At 43.1% G+C, this 16,452-nt stretch overlaps 1 protein-coding gene across 3 annotated transcripts in view; it reads left to right on the top strand.

Annotated features, from left to right (window-relative positions):
* Window positions 1–16,452, top strand: part of LOC141220313 (lysophospholipid acyltransferase 2-like) — a 206,523-nt gene that overhangs the window by 105,900 nt on the left and 84,171 nt on the right. For 2 of the 3 annotated variants that reach the window (XM_073666268.1, XM_073666272.1), the window contains 2 exons: window positions 5,483–5,628; window positions 16,111–16,188. In XM_073666268.1, the coding sequence (XP_073522369.1) occupies window positions 5,483–5,628; window positions 16,111–16,188 (224 nt within the window). The remainder of the gene's footprint in view (window positions 1–5,482; window positions 5,629–16,110; window positions 16,189–16,452) is intronic. The other variant, XM_073666277.1, reaches the window with a different exon arrangement.

Raw genomic sequence — 16,452 nt, 5'->3', positions numbered from 1 at the left:
TACAAGAGATGCAATTGCTAATATTAGATGGATAATGGAAAAGGCCAAATAATACAACAAGCAGATCTATTTTTGCTTCATCGACTACAGCAAAACCTTCAACTGTGTTGATCACCAGAAACTTTGTAATACCATGAAGGATATGGGTGTGCCAAACCATCTGATCTGTCTCATTGAGAACCTTTACATCGACCAAGAAGCAACAGTCCTCATAAACACAGCGATATAACATGGTTCAAAGTAGAGCGAGTTGACAGACAAGGCTGCATAATGTCACCACTTCTCTTCAATTATATTCATAAGCTATTTTCAGGAAGGCTGGACTTGCCGAAAAAGAAGGAATCAAAATTGCTCAACGAATTATCAACAATCTTAAATATGCAGAATAAGCGTAGATGGAATGAAGTGTCAAGATGGAAAGATCGAGCATGGGACTTCTACTGAATACAAGGAAGACAAAGATATTGACTACTGCAAGGTACGACCGGGACACATTTGAGATGGACAGCGACAAACTGGAAGTTTGTAAAGAACTTCAACTTACTCGGATCAATGGTCGCACAAGATGCAGGGACAACACGGGAAGTCTATAGAATAGCTTAGGGGCAAATCAACTGAAGTCACTGAACAAGGTGTTCAAACTAGGAACATTTCACTGGCGACGAAGACACGGCTCGTACATAGTCTGTTTTTTTCTGTTGTAACATATGATGCGAAACCTGGACGCTAAAGAAACCAGACAGAAGAAGAATCAACGCCTTTGAAATATGGTGATGGAGAAGGATGCTATCAATACTGGCACACTGATGGTTGTGGACCCACTGCGCCATGGTCCGGGGAGAGCCTGGAAGGGCATAACTAAGCAACCCCCTGTGACTTCATTAGAGCCCCTGATGATGTGGTTAGACTTGAGCCACAGGTGGCCGCCAAGTATAACTCCAGGACTGATCCCCGAGACAGCAGCAGCTGAACCCAAGGGACAGGGACAAAGGTATGGATTAGAAGCAGCTGGTAGAACAGGTTTACGGTCAGAACTGATTGGAGCTGGTTCAAATGGTGTGGATTCAAGACCATCAGACAAATTCAGGGTCCAGGCAGAACTGGATGGTAGATTAAAACAGGACAGACTCAGGGTATAGGTACTAATTCAAACAGGACAGCTTCAGGGATAGGTTTCAGGTGCAATCAGGACGGGTTCAGAAACAGGGGCCTGACAATGGACTTAGCAGCTTGAAGACTTACTAAACACTAATGTTGCGCAGGCACCTCCCTACAGGAGAAGGTGTCTTAAATACTTAGTGCCTCCCAGCTATTGGCTGGGACGCGCTACCCCTTTTAAGAACTGGGGAGCATGTGCACCCTAAGCGCACTGCCAGGAGACCTTCGTGGCATGTGCAGGCCCTGGAACACAGGAGGTGCAAGGAGAGCCGGAGCGGTGAGTATGTCGGCGTTCCTGCCGGGTGGAGGGGGAAGCAGCGTGCAGGGTCGCTGGCATTACTGTACTCCCCTCCTTACGCCCTTCGACTTCAAGCCCGCAAGGAATCTCTTCAGGAGAAGTGGGGCATGAATATTCGTTCTCTCTTCGGGACCGAAACCCTTCCACCAGAAAAAAGTTCCAGGAGAAGTGGATGTAAGAGACCAGGAAGCACATAGGAATGCTCACAAGGAGAAGATATCTTTCTATCAGTAACAATTTGAACGGCTTTAGATAAGGCCCATACATCGACAGACGACACCATCAAAGGACTCTGGAGGCGTTGAAAGGGAATCTAGTACCAATCTATCACTGCTTGAAACATGAAGTTCACTGCCGCAAAGGAATCCAATTAAGCCGTCTCATCATACCGGGAACCTCCACATGATACATATATGGTCAGGTTCAATAGTGGAGAGGAATTACTCTTGCCTAGGGTAGCCTCTCCTACAGACCCTAGGCTTGGGAGTTTTCCGACCTCTCAGGACTAGAGCGGATAAGTTGTCCCATGCTACCACAGTAGTAGCACAGTCCCTTGACTCGAGGGATCTGTGCGGAACCAAACGGCATATTGGCCTACAGTCAGACCTGCCTGATGCAGTCGGAAGAGAGAGGATGCTGCAGAGGTGACACGGGCTGGCTCGTCGAAGACCTTGCGGAACACTCCGCGGGAAAGCCTGCAGATCCAAAGTTAGAAGGGTAACATCTCCCACAAGGGGTTGAGCCATGCTAGGGCCTCTCTTCCTAAATGGGACATTAGGAATGCCACTTTGGCCTGATCGGAGGGGAACTGGTGAACCAGCAGTTCAAAGTGCAGCGAGTGCACTGATTGATGAACCCACAGCATTGCTTGGGATCTCCATCATATCGTGGTGGAGCAGACTGATGAAGACCAACTCCAGGTGCGTGGGTTGCAGGCTGAGTAGTTGCTGCAGATTAGGTTGGAGTGGATGAAGCAGCTGATATCAGGGCATCCAAACGGGTGTTCACTGTCCGCAGATAAAGGATTTTATAGTGCTGATCACGTTGGCGGGTCATCTCCTGGAACAACTCTGAGAGCAGCGGGGTCCATGACCTGAGCAAACTGTCACACTGGTGGGTATGGACCCACTGCACCACGGTCCGGGGAAAGCCTGGAGGGGCGTAAATAAGCGACCATCTGTGACTTCACTAGATCCCCTGATGGTGTGGTTAGACTAGACCAACTAGCAACCACCTACTTAATATACGGCAGGATACACCTCAGAATCAGAAACCACCAAATACAGCCTTGAGGATTCTCTAAAACTTAACTTTTACTTGTTATCATAAAATATTGGCCTCAATTGCCATAAACCCCAAAAAAACGTAACCAAAATGACCCTTCTAACCTCGGGACATTTAAGAGCTATATATAACAGGCATAATAAACTCTTATATCTATAAATGTGATATCTCTTCACATGTAATGTCCTGACGGTTAGATAATATACATAATCATAAACAAGTGCTCAAAAATAACAAAGAAGGAAAATGTGTGGATCTCACCCATTTCGCTGGTATGCATTTCTCAGGGATAGTTGTCCATGTTCATAAGTTCTTCTTCCTGGACTATTCTACCCTGTCGTGCCCCGGTAATGGCTCCTGTCCTTCCAGGGACAGTACCCAAGTGTACCTTCAACTTAGTCCCATAAAAACCCTCTCGATGCGTTTCTTTCTCCTTTCGGAGGAGTCATCAAGGGAGTATGTTAGGCATTTGGGAAGGCACGAGTATTATATAGAAAATAAGTGACTCCGTGCATAAAAAGTGCAAAAGTGCTTAAAAACGCCAAAAGAGCTTCCTCACAGTGGTGAGTGATCTCTCATAGTGGTGCAGAGTGCTGCCACCACTCTTTCCAGCAAAATATATTATTTAGTACCATAGCAGCTGACCCCAAGGGACAGGGACAAAGGTATGGACTAGGAGTAGCTGGTAGAACACTAACAGGATCACGGCCAGAACGGATTAGAGCTGGTTCAGAGGGTGCGGATTCATGACCATCTTACAGACTAAAGGTTGAGGCAGAAGTCGATGGCAGATTCAAACAAGACCGACTCGGGGTGTAGGTACTAATTCAGTCATGACAGGTTCAGGGTTCAGAGATGGGTTTCAGGTGCAAACAGGATGGGTTCTGGAACAGTGACCTGACAACGGACTTAGCAGCTGGAAGACTTACTAAACATTAATATGTTGCTTAGGCACCTCCCTACAGGGGAAGGTGCCTTAAATACTTAGTGCCCCCCAGCTGGGACATAGGATATGGGATATGCCGAGAGAGCTGGAGCAGTGAACACGGCTGGGCGGCCGGGGCGGTGAGTATGTCTGCGTCCCTGCCGGAGAGAGGGGTAAGCAGCATGCAGGGGCACCAGAGTTACAAATACCATGAATGGCAAGAAGAACAAATCAATTTTGGAACAAATCAAGCCAGACATGTCACTCGAAGCAAGGATCACCAAGTTTCGACTTGCCTCCTTTGAACACATCATACGAAGAGAGCAATCACTGGAGAAGGACATCATGGTCAGAAGAATAGAAGGAACAAGGCGAAGGGGAAGAACAGCAACCCAATGGCTTGACCCTGATGGACCTATTTAGGCTTGCACAGGATCGATCTTCCTACAGAGCATTCATCCATCAAGTCACCATGGCTCGAGATTGAGCTGAAGGCTAACAATAATAATTTATTTATTTATTATGCTTTCTTACCATATTATTAACAAAAACCACAGTACGAACACTAAAATAGTTTACAGTAGTGATGTGACCCTCTGAAAGGAGAAATGTCTCCCTCTCTGTGCCTCTATACACTATAATGTCCCCCACATTGGCCTCCATACAGCATATTGTACCCCTCTATGGCCGCCATTTAGTAAAATGTCCCTGTCTGTGACCGTCATATGGTATCATGTCCTTCTCTGTGGCCCCCCCTATATAGTATATTCTCTGTCTCTGACTCCCATACAATATATTAACCCCTTCTCTGGCCCCATATAATATAATATCACAATTGTGAGACTCATACAGTATAATATCCCTCACTCTAGCACCCACATAGTATAATATGCCCCATTGTATCTCCCATACTGTATAATATCCTGCTGGCCCACATATAGTAGGTTATCCATTGTGGCCTCCATATTGTATAATGTCCCGCTCTCTGATGCCCAAATAGTATAAGGTCCCATTTTCGGGCCCGCATACTGTATAATGTCTCCATTTCTGGCCCTGATATAGTATAATGATCCCTTCTCTGGTCCCCATATAGTATAATTTCCCATTCTTGTTGTCCACATATTGTATAATGTCATTGTTTATGGCCCCACAAGTAAAATGTCCCCCTCTATGGCCCCCAAATGTATAATGCCTCCCTGTCGCCCCCCTATATATTAGTATTATGTCCCCCTCTCTGGGCCCATATGGTGTAATTTCGCAGGTGGCATAATTCTTTGACATCATTGCACCTTCTACAATGTCACCTGCTGCCACTGGCCTATGATACTTCCTTTGTGGCATGTACAGGTATCATAGGGTGGGGGCAAGTGTCTCTCTCCTCTGCTATACATTTCAACTGGATGTGCATCCTAGTATACACATTCAGCTGAAACTAGTGCTGCTATCAGTGGGCCCCCTCTGCTACAGATGCACCATCTGTAAGCACGATCATTACACCCTGACTTAAGGGCCCACCTGGGGATTCCACAGTTCCCCGAAGGGCCAATTCATGTCTGTTTTTATCAATTCCTCTAAAATTGGCAAGTTACTCCCATTATCATCTAACGTGCATAGCTAAAAATAGCTTACTTGGTATTAAAATTCCTCTAACTCCATTTTGTTGCACCCGGTTAAGCAAGTAAAAAAATTATTGGCAAAATGCTAAAAGGTATACTATCCCTGAGAGTAAGTTGTCTAATACTATGTATAAGATTTCCTTATAATAAAACTGTATTTCAGCTATAGTCATGCAATGTTTTGTGTTTTTTCTTTTTCAGCGCCTTTTCCTTAGTGGGCAGCTCTCTGCCCTTATTTTGGCTTTTTTATTCCGATACTGCCTGCCTCCCTCTCATTGTGGACCAAGAATCAGACATGGCATTGCTACCTTGCTCGGAATCTGTCTTTCAGCCTACTGTTTTGGATGGTAAGATATTAGTATAAAGCAGATATGAAAATAAAAATCGTAGAACTCCACCAATACATACATAGCTTCTTAGCCATACAGCGGGTGAAATAAGTGCTGAATATGTCCCCAATTTTCCAAGTAAATATATTTCTAAAGGTGCTATTGACATGAAATTCTCACCAGATGTTGGTAACAACCCATCCAATCCACACAGGCAAAGAAATCAAACCATAGATATTCATAAATGAAGTTACGTGTAATAATAAGAAATGAAAAAGTATTGAACACATGAAGAAAGACAGGTGCAAAAAGCTATGGAAAGTCATAACACCAGCTGAAATCCATCAATAATTAGAAAGCAATTCTGCCACTTATTGAAAAATAATATCAGCTAGTTCAACTGATGGCCTCTAAAAAAGTGTCTCATTACCAAGGTAACACACAAGAAACCTCTCATGATGGGTAAAACAGTGAACTGTCAAAAACCTTTGCAGCCTTATTGTTGCAAAGCATACTGATGACATTGGTTACAGAAGAATTTCAAAACTACTAAATGTTCCAGTGAGCACCATTGTGGCCATAATTTGGAAGTGGAAAGATCAACATTTCACCATAAACCGGCCATGACCAGATGCTCCCTGCAAGATTTCAGACAGGAGTAAAAATAATTATCAGTAGAGTAATCCAAGAACCACCTGTGGTGGTGATTTACAGAAAGACATAGAATCAGCAGATACAATTGTTTCAAAGAAAATGATAAGTAATGCATTTAACCTCCATGGCCTGTATGCATGCTCACCTTGCAAGACTACATTGCTGAACAAAAAGCATGTTCCAACGCGTTTAAAGTTTGCTCCACAACATTTAGACAAGCTTCTGAAGTATTGGGAGAATATAGTCTGGTCAGATGAGACAAAAATGTACTCGTATGCATAATAAACACCATGTTTGGAGGCCAAAAGGCGCTGCATATCACGTCAAAAACACCATACCAACAGTGAAGTTTGGAGGTGGCAACATCACTGTGTGGGACTATTTTTCCGCATACGTCATAGGTAAACTTCATGTAAATGAAGAAAGGATGAATGAACAAATGCACCAAGACATTCTTGATAAAAATCTGGTTACATCTACCAGGATGATGAAGATGAAACTATGGTGGACATTTCAGCAAGACAATGATCCCAAACACACAGCCAATGAAACTTTCAATTGGTTTCAGAGACACAAAATAAAACTTCTAGAATGGCTCAGCCAATCACCTGATCAGAATCCAATAGAAAATTTTTGGAAGGAACTAAAGCTCAGAGTTCATAGAAGGAGCACACGGAACCTTCAGGAGTTGAAGAGTGTTTGTGTGGAAGAATGCGCCAAAATCACGTCTGAGCAATGTATGCAACTAGTTTCTCCATAGAGGAGGCATCTTAAAGCTGTCATCACCAGCAAAGACTTTTGCACAAAGTATTATACCCTTCACAACTTTTGATGTATATTTATGTCAAAGGTCGTGTCCCTGACTCATGTCCCAGCATCAGAGCCGGCATCTTTTGCCACACTTGGTGGCTGATTTAGGCATTAGCCATTTTGAGAGGCGTTCGTGTTTTCTCGTGACATATTTTACTTCATGATAGTGGTAAAAAATTTTGATACAACTCGCGTATATTTGTGAAAATATCGGAAATTTGGTGAAAATTTAGCAATTTTCAATCTTTTAATTTTTATGCCCTTAAACGAGAGAGATACTGTATGTCACACAAAATAGTTAATAAATAACATTTCCCACATGTCTACGTTGCATCAGAACAATTTTTGAAACATAACTTTTGTTTCATTAGTAAGTTAGAAGGGTTAAAAGTTGACCAGTGATTTCTCATTTTTACAACAAATGTTACAAGACAATTTTTTCAAGGACCACATCACATTAGAAGTGACTTTGAGTGGTCTATATGGCAGAAAATACCCAAAAGTGACACCATTCCAAAAACTGCACCCCCTCAAAGTGCTTAAAACCACATTCCGAAAGTTTATTAACCCTTCAGGTGCTTCACAGGAACTAATGGAATATGTAAAGAAAAAACATTAAACTTTTTTTCCACAAAAATTTTACTTTAGACCCATATTTTTTATTTTCACAAGGGTAACAGAAGAAAATGGACCCGAAAGTTTGTTGTGTAATTTATACTAAGTACGTCGATACCTCATATGTGGGATGTAACCACTGTTTGGGCACACAGCAGGGCTCGGAAAAGAAGGAGCACCATTTGACTTATTGAATGCAAAATTGGCTGGAATCGAGAGCTGATGCATTGTCGCGTTTGGAGAGCCCCTGATGTGCCAAAACAGTGAAAACCCTTCACAAGTGACCCCATTTTACAAAGTAGACCCTTAAGGGGCCTAATGTAGATGTGTGAAAAGCACCTTGAACCTCCCGGTGCTTCACAGAAATTTATAATGTTGAGCCTTCGATATAAAAAAAATCTAATTTTTTCCACAAAAATTTTCTTTTAGCCCCACGTTTTTTATTTTCACAAAGGTAACAGGAGAAAATGGACCTTAAAAATTGGTGTGCAATTTCTCCTGAGTACGCCAATACCCCATATGTGTGATGGCTTGGAGCGCAGACTTTGATGGAATGGTCTGCGCACGCTATGTCTTGTTTGGAGAGCCCCTGATGTGCCTGAACAGTGGAAACCCCCCATATGTGACCCTATTTTGGAAACTAGACCCCCCCTAAGGAACTTATGTAGATGTGTAGTGAGCACCTTGAACCCCCAGGTGCTTCACAGAAATTTATAACCAGGCCTGTGGAGTCGGAATCGAAGTCGGTATAAAATGGACCGACTTCAACTCCTAAAATATATAATAAATTGGGTACAGTAGTTCAATGCAGTTTGTGGGGAATATTTTTTTCATAAGAATTTGGGAAAGTTATGAAATGTCCTATAAATGTCTGTCCTATTCCTGATCTAAGGGTCTAGACTTGTAGCTGAGATGAATCTGTGCTACAGTGAATTTATCACTTAAACATGAGCCATGTATGAGGGAGCCATGGAGTCAGAGTTGGAGTCGGTGTCATGGAAATTGAGGAGTCGGAGTTGGAGTCGGAGGTTTGGCTTACCAACTCCACAGCCCTGTTTATAACGTTGAGCCGTGGCTTTGATGGAATGGTCTGCGTGCTCCATGTTGTTGGGGTTTTCCACTGTTTAGGCACAAGTGACACCATTTTGGAAACTACACCCCTCAAGGAATTTATCTAGAGGCTTAGTTTTTTAGTAACGATTATAATGCTTTTGGTTTTACTGGTGTATGAATTTACAATGTGGTGATATGTGTAAGTTGTGTGGAGTACATGAGTACATGAGATTATAAAAGTGATGTGTGTCAACAGGGTAAAAGCAAATTTTATTAATGTGTGGACGTGTGGTATGCTTTGAAGCAATCCTTAATGCAAAGGCCAGGTTTGTCAGGGCAGGTTTCACAATGGTAAATTGTGTCTTTTCGGATTCCCCTCTTGCAGCATACTCTGCACCTTTTTTTAGATCTTCCCTTCTTTGCTGTTTGGGGAACCTCTCCTGGAAAATGTTGACCTGGGACGATACGGGCACCATCAGTTTCAGAAGTAATGGGACCCTCAACTTCCTGAGTGCCAAACATTAGGGCTTTGATGACTACCTCTTAAAACTGAAGGAAGTTCCCTGTATTGTCTGCAGGTCGAAACAGCATAAAAGCGCCATCTGTACAATGTGCACGGCCAATTTTTTTGTACCATACTTTAGCTCTTCGCATGGCACTGTAAGGTTTGAGGACCTGATCTGAGAGATCTTCACCCCCCCATGTACTTATTATAATCCAGGATACAATCAGTCTTTGGGACCTGTGTTGTGGTACCTCGGATAGTGACATGGAAGCTTTTTGGATCGCTTCAAAGCGTGTCCTTGTCATGGCCATACGGAATACCGGTGTGCTGTAGAGTATATCAGTACACCAGTATTGTCGAAGCTCTGCTTTTTTTAATATGCCCATATGCAGCACAGTGCCCCAAAATATCATAATTTCTGCTGCATTTACAGGGGTCAATCTGGCGTATGATGACGTGGGATTTTGGGTAAAAAACTGATAGCAGACTTTGATCAGCAATGATACTTATCAGTGCGCTTGCGGCAATGGGAAGAGCATGAATGCTCACCGCTGGACACCACGCATATGGAAAAAGCGCAAAAAAGTGTGCCAAAAATACAATTAGGACTATGGGGCAATGGTGTTGATTGGGCAGATGGTGGGGGGGGGACTGGAATAGGGATTGGGGAACTGCTGCTGCGATCACAGATCAGTCACATAACACACAGCACAGATCGCAGGAGATGCAGCACAGATCGCAGGAGACACAGGAAGATCACACTGGCCACTCTGCACGCCAATTTTGAGGTAAAGATGGCGTGCAGGGTTGTGATTACTATTTTAGATTAACCTCTTTGCGTTGATTGACTAAACAATAGTTACTGACCAATCAGCGCCAAAGGGGTTAATAAGGAGAGGTGACATGGTGATCACCCCATCCATTGTGACTGCTGTGATTTGTGCACCATGTCACATGGATTTTTTTTATTTCTTTTGTATCGTTATTGTGACATCGCTGTGATTGACTAGTCAGATTTGATCAGCCAATCACAGCAATCGTCGACGCGGGTGGGGGGGGGCAGTACAACCCCCCGGTGCGAAATGCAGGGATGGCCTGGAGAAACAACCCCTTTATTAAATTTAATTTCTCCCTCCAAATGTGCAAAAGATAAATTCTAGGCTTATTTGTTAAGCCAAGTAGCTACATCCCAGACTGTAATAAAGACATTCACCCTGACTAATCACTATGTCATACAACAACACTCTGTTGAGTCCAGGAACATCGACCCAACAAGTCATGAAGAGACTCTAATACTATAAAAATATCACTTTATTGAAAAAAAATTCTAAAAATATACACATAGTAGACAGACAGGGAATCTAAAAACCGTCAAAAATGGCAGATCCATATACAAGGAAAATAAGGTTTTATTTATAGCAGCATATAGTAACATTTGATAATATATAAGAGGCCTTATAGCTCCTTTGCCCAAAGAAAATAGTCCAAAGCTACAAAAATTGTGTATTCATCCTCTATGGGGCTAGTCTATACAAAAATTACCATTCTAAGCAAAGTGATTAGGCCTGATATAGAGAAATGCTATTGTTCAAAAATTAACTCCATAAATACCTCTATAGTATCTCCATATGTCCCAATCATAAAAAGAACTGCCAATTGAGACTAGAACAAGGCAATTCTCAATAGGGAATATATATTGCTGCCATATGTCTCCACTACAGTACTAGCATATATCTCTTTAAGAGAGGTTTCTTTTTAATGTTATATAGAACTTCAACCCAAAGTAAAGGAGACTCATAGCAACAAATATGTATCTAAAGACTGTCTCAGAAAAAAGTGTCTCACATAAGAAACAGATACAGGAACATATGGGAACATGTAACAAAGTAAACCCAGGGTCAATGAAGTCAAACTTACTGCTGCAGCAGGATCTGCCCACACGTGCACCCCGACGACGCCGTTTCGCCTATTGCTTTTTCCAAGGTTCGTTAACAATCATACAAATGGTGCTCATTAAATATCCTGTGGTTTGGATCCGACAAATCAGGAGGAGGCGTTGTTCCAGCCACTGATTGGCGCATGAAGCGCCAAACAGTCGCCCATCTCAAAAGTGACTTCCGTCTGTAGCGCTGTGGAACGCATGGTGGACCGCATGCCATTCCTGTAGCGATAAACCGGAAGTCTATGAGCGCAGAGGGAGCGCATGCGCACTGGCTAGGACAAAAGAAGAACACGCTCGGATATGGCTGTAGTATACCGTAAGAGGTACAAAAGGGGAGGGGCTATTCAGAAATGTAGACTAATACAAGAGAAAACCTCCTGAATGTAATACAGAAAGGGACAGAAACCATCACCATTGTTTCCCCTCTAGTGAGTGTTATCATCCCACATCATATAATCAACTGTAGGTTAATAAGATGAAAAACTGAGTATTAATATCCACCATCGATCACATAACGGGAATAGAGGTAGTTAAATAATGTTATGAATAGAGAATATAGAAATAAGGGGCTAAATGCTAACTTTGCAACAATAAGTGGCAGGTGTATATTACACATAATGCAACATTATCAATGAGTAAAACACCCCAACTGAATTGCTCCAAATTACAGTTTCATAACCATTAAACAAGACTATACATTAAGCATATATGTATCTAATTAAATTTAAGTATATGTGCAGCTGGCGACATGTTCAAGCATCATCAGGAGTTCAAAGAATTCTTTGTTGCCAGCGAATATTGTTCATATATGCTTCGATCGTTGAAATGATGAAAGGGATACATCGATTGATGATATTGGTTACAACCACATGCAGGAAACGAAATTGTCGACTTCAAATGCCCCGGGTCAACTATAATGAACACACAATAAGGGACATATAAAAATATGCACATAATAAAAACAGATTAAAAAAGGGGTACCCACATACTTTTTTCTCTATTATGAGTCTAATGCTTAACAGGAAAAGGGGAACAGAAATTAGGAGTGTACTCAAAGCAAACAGACAACCCTCACTAGACATAAAGAAGTATCATGAGAGATGTACTTTTGTAAATTTGGGATAATGAATCACCACTGCAAAAAAAACGTTAAAGAGAAGAAAGACCGACTATGAAAAGATTCATCATAAGAAGGAGCTGAAACCCAATGTCTCATTCAGACCCTGTGGTGACAGAGTGCCAAGCCTAAAAATCCATCGGCTTTCCATCTGCGCCAGAATCTTACTCAAATCTCCCCCCCGGGGACCCAAGGTTACTTGGTCAATGGCCTTAATTTTTAGACCGTCAGATTTACAGTTATGCCGCATTTTGAAATGCCTTGGAAGGGTTTTTAACAAGCTCAGATCATCAGTAACAGCCGCCTTTTCAATAACACGAACATGTTCTCTAGTCCTAATACGAATTTCTCTGGTGGTTAAACCAATATAAATTTTGCCGCAAGGGCATGTGGCGTGATAAATTACGCCCTTAGAAGTGCAGTTTAGATGTTTTCTAATGCAAAATTGGCGAGAACCGTTATAATTAGAGAAATGTTTGTCCTTGATCAAGGTTTTACACCCCTTACAGCAGCAACACGGATAGAAACCGGTTATAGAATTTGTCTTGTTCCTTGAATTGAACGAGGGGGAGTAGTGACTATGCACTAAAGTGTCTCTAAGATTCTTAGATCTCCGAGCAACAATTGATGGTTCTGAGGGTAAGATTTTGTTTAAAGCCGGATCTGTCAACAAGATGCCCCAATGTTTATGAAAAATTTTGGTCAGCTCACCCCATTGTTTATTATAAGTAGTAATCATACGAATCTTTTGCTCGTGAGGCATATTCGATTCAGTTTCTTCCCTACCACTATACAATAATTCATCCCTTGAAATATGACCCTGGAATTCAGCCAGTTATACCTATGCAGGCATCCTTACACAACTGACGCTATGGTAGCATCTAGATTCTTTGACGATATGTTATTCTTTATGGCATGAACTACATTTCTGGATATTTTTGCGGTTCAGGTGAATGTACACAATCCACAAAACTACCTACTGTTATGACATATTCTATAGGAATTTGATAGCTTTTCATGGATCAATGTAACAACTCTCCTAATTCAGTGTTTCTCAACCTACTGTACGCTTACAAAAAAAGCAAAGCCTGATTTCCCATGCAAATAGCATCATCCTCTTGCTGGGATACTGAAAAGTGGACAAATGTGCTTGACCTCTTGATGCTGCCATCAGCTGCCTGCTACTCCTCTGCTGGCGGCCTGCTGCCACCATCTCTAGATTTGTGGTAGCTTTAAAGAAGTTGTCCACTACTTTTTATGATTTCCCCAATTGATTGACCCTGTGCCCATCATTGCTTTTCTAATTACCTTCTGCTGTCCTTCTTGCCTGTGAGCGGCACTATTGCTGGCCGCTCACAGGCATCACGTGACTCCCCGGCTGCAGCCGGCTCTGACATCCGCTGATGTCTCGTCAAGTTCCGGCTGCAGCTGGGTATGACTTAGTGCTGCGTTCCACGGTGGCTGCTGGGTTGTGGGCGGGGTTATCCCATGCATCATACCCAGCATCCACCTCGCGCTCTCCCTCTCCCCATTCATTGGGAAAGCGCACGGTGGATGCTGGGTGTGACGCTTGGGGTAACCCCGCCCACAGCCCAGCATCCACCACGGGGACCGCGTCACTGATGTCACGCCTCACTTGACGTGATATCAGCGGAAGAAAAAGCTGGCTGCAGCCCAAGGTCACGTGATGCCTGTGAGCGGCAATAGTTGACGCGCCCCCTGGGCCGTGTGGTACTCGGTAGCCGGGCCGGTCGATGCTGGGGGATGTCACAGTGGCAGTGACCCGGTCCGTGACCCAGGGCGGTCAATAAAAGGGGAAAAGTAAAAGGAGAATGAAGTTTTTATATAGATAATGTTCGTGACGCCACCTGTGGTATGCGGCTATATGGGGTCGCCGCTGCTGTGCAGATCCTCTGGAGCTGATGGTGACGCAGCAGAGTTGGTTCAGCTCTCCACAGGCAGAGCTCAGCTCCAGGGCAATAAGTGGTGATTTTATAGATGTTGCTGGTGTAGTGCAATGCAGGTGATGGTTCAGATAATGACCAGTCCACAACTTAATGGCGGTTTCCTCTTATCTTTACTTGCGGTTTGTTAAGCAGACCGGGGCACGGGTACTAGCTGGTAGTTGAGGTCCGGGTGGCCTAGGAGCAAGTTGGGGATCCACCTCGCCAGGTGAAGTTGTAGACTCTCCCTCTGCGCTAATCTCTTTGGCCCTGCTGCTTGTAGCTGTGCTGCGGCCCTCGTCCCTGACTAAAACGTCTGTTCCTCACCCGTATGGCAGGCAGCTCAGGCCTTCCTTATGTGTCGCTCCCACGTGGCGGTGCTGGGCCCTATGGTGCTGCTGTGTCGCCGGGCATCTGATGGGGCCAGGAGACCTGCAGTATCCTGCCCTCCGGATTCTGCTGCTGGGCCTTCAGTGCCCCACAACCTCAGACTCTGGTGTCCGGTTCTCCTACGCTTCTCTCTGGGCCCTGCATCTCCACTCCCCAGGTCTTTCCTCGTCGCTGTCCTGTCTTCAGCTCCTCTCAACTAACAACTAACTTACCCTGCCTCCAGATTCCAGTTTGAAGGGGAGGAGCTCCCCTTTCTGGTCTGGAGCCAGGAAAGTGTTGAATGCTGGTAACTGATTAGGGGACCCCTCCTTGCTTCCAGGCATGTCATCACCCCCTGTGAGGGAGGCAACGTGTGTATTCATAGTGGCATTTCCAAGGAGCACAGTTGAAGGGAACCTGTCAACTGATTTATGCTGTCTGAACCACTGAGAGAGTGAATCAGCGACTGGCTCTGTTATTGCAGCCTTGTATGTTTCATGATGAAACGCTTTGGCTTTTCAGAGAAAACATACTTTAAAATGGTGGATGGGGAGAATGCGACTAGCATGACTAGTCCAAGAGATGTGTCCTCGGCAGCTTTTTCTTGCCCTGCTCCCCTTTGACTGACAGGTATCATCCTATGGGTGTATGTGTCTGCATGTGCATGAGGGGGGGGGGGTGTTAAGGGGAATCTTGTCTGGGGTCTATATCTTTATTTAAGAGGTGTGGCTGAAGGTTTATCTATGATTCAAATAGCTACATTTGGTAGCATATCATTTAGAAATGGACGAGGAATACAGTGAGAAAGTTTATGTGGCATACTGTTTTAACAGGAAGAGTAGAACTGCATGCTGCACTATCCTTTGTATTAAGTCTAAGGAAACGGTTGTGAGAGGCAATTTTTTTCTCACATAAATGCAACTATTTTTGTTAAAAAAAAAAATTTTTTTAGTTAGGTTTCATTAAAATTGTGCAACGTTGGCATACTATAACCTCTATGTTGCACTGCTTAAGGCTGGAGATTGAGTTAACTGAGAATCCCTCAGTGAGCTGTTCTGATGGTTCAATAGGAGCGTTCATACTCTTATCTATATTTTGCTCTTAGCTGATTTATGGCCACAGATTATATCAAAGTTGAATGTGCAAGGAAACCTGTATAAGGTCAAATTGTGAAAAATTATTACTGAAACCAAATTGCAAAAAACAATTTTTTTGGCCAAATACATGCATTTAGGTAAAAAAAAACGGCCACAGAAGTAAACAACCCCTTTACAAATAAATGTTAATCTCACCATAATGGCACATGGTTGGAACTTTTGCTTTGCTTGTAATGGTTAACAAACACTGCCTAGGTCACTAGACTATTATGGCATTTTTATACTATTTACAATAATAAAAATAATTTGCTAGCTTGTTTAATGCTCTACTTTCTAGCCATATTTTACGCTCACAACAGTAGTTGCAAATCTATTTTCTTCTCTTTAATCTGCAGGCTTACAGTATTTCTTGTAGGAGAGATTACTTTGTGTTATCTCATGCTTCTTATGGTGGACCCCAGAAGAATTCAAATGTAAGTTTAAAGACAACAAATATAGAGGAGATGGTAGAAACTTCTAAATGAAAGTGTTTTAGATGATGATGATGATGATTATTATTATCATATATACAAATTGTATCTTCAAAGAGGAAGAGGACTAGAACTCTAGTGCCACCTATAGAAAGCGATCCTAAAAGACAATATCGACTCTCTAACAAGCCTTGTCACATGACTTGGGATAAAAGCCAGAACCAGAATCTTAATTTGCAGACACTGTGTTTCGTGGTAACCCTTTGG

The sequence above is a fragment of the Phyllobates terribilis genome, unplaced genomic scaffold (assembly GCF_046119375.1).
Source record: "Phyllobates terribilis strain yellow unplaced genomic scaffold, ASM4611937v1 Scaffold_2__4_contigs__length_985480577, whole genome shotgun sequence".
Lineage (NCBI taxonomy): Eukaryota > Metazoa > Chordata > Amphibia > Anura > Dendrobatidae > Phyllobates > Phyllobates terribilis.
This window is presented reverse-complemented; position numbering and strand designations above follow the sequence as displayed.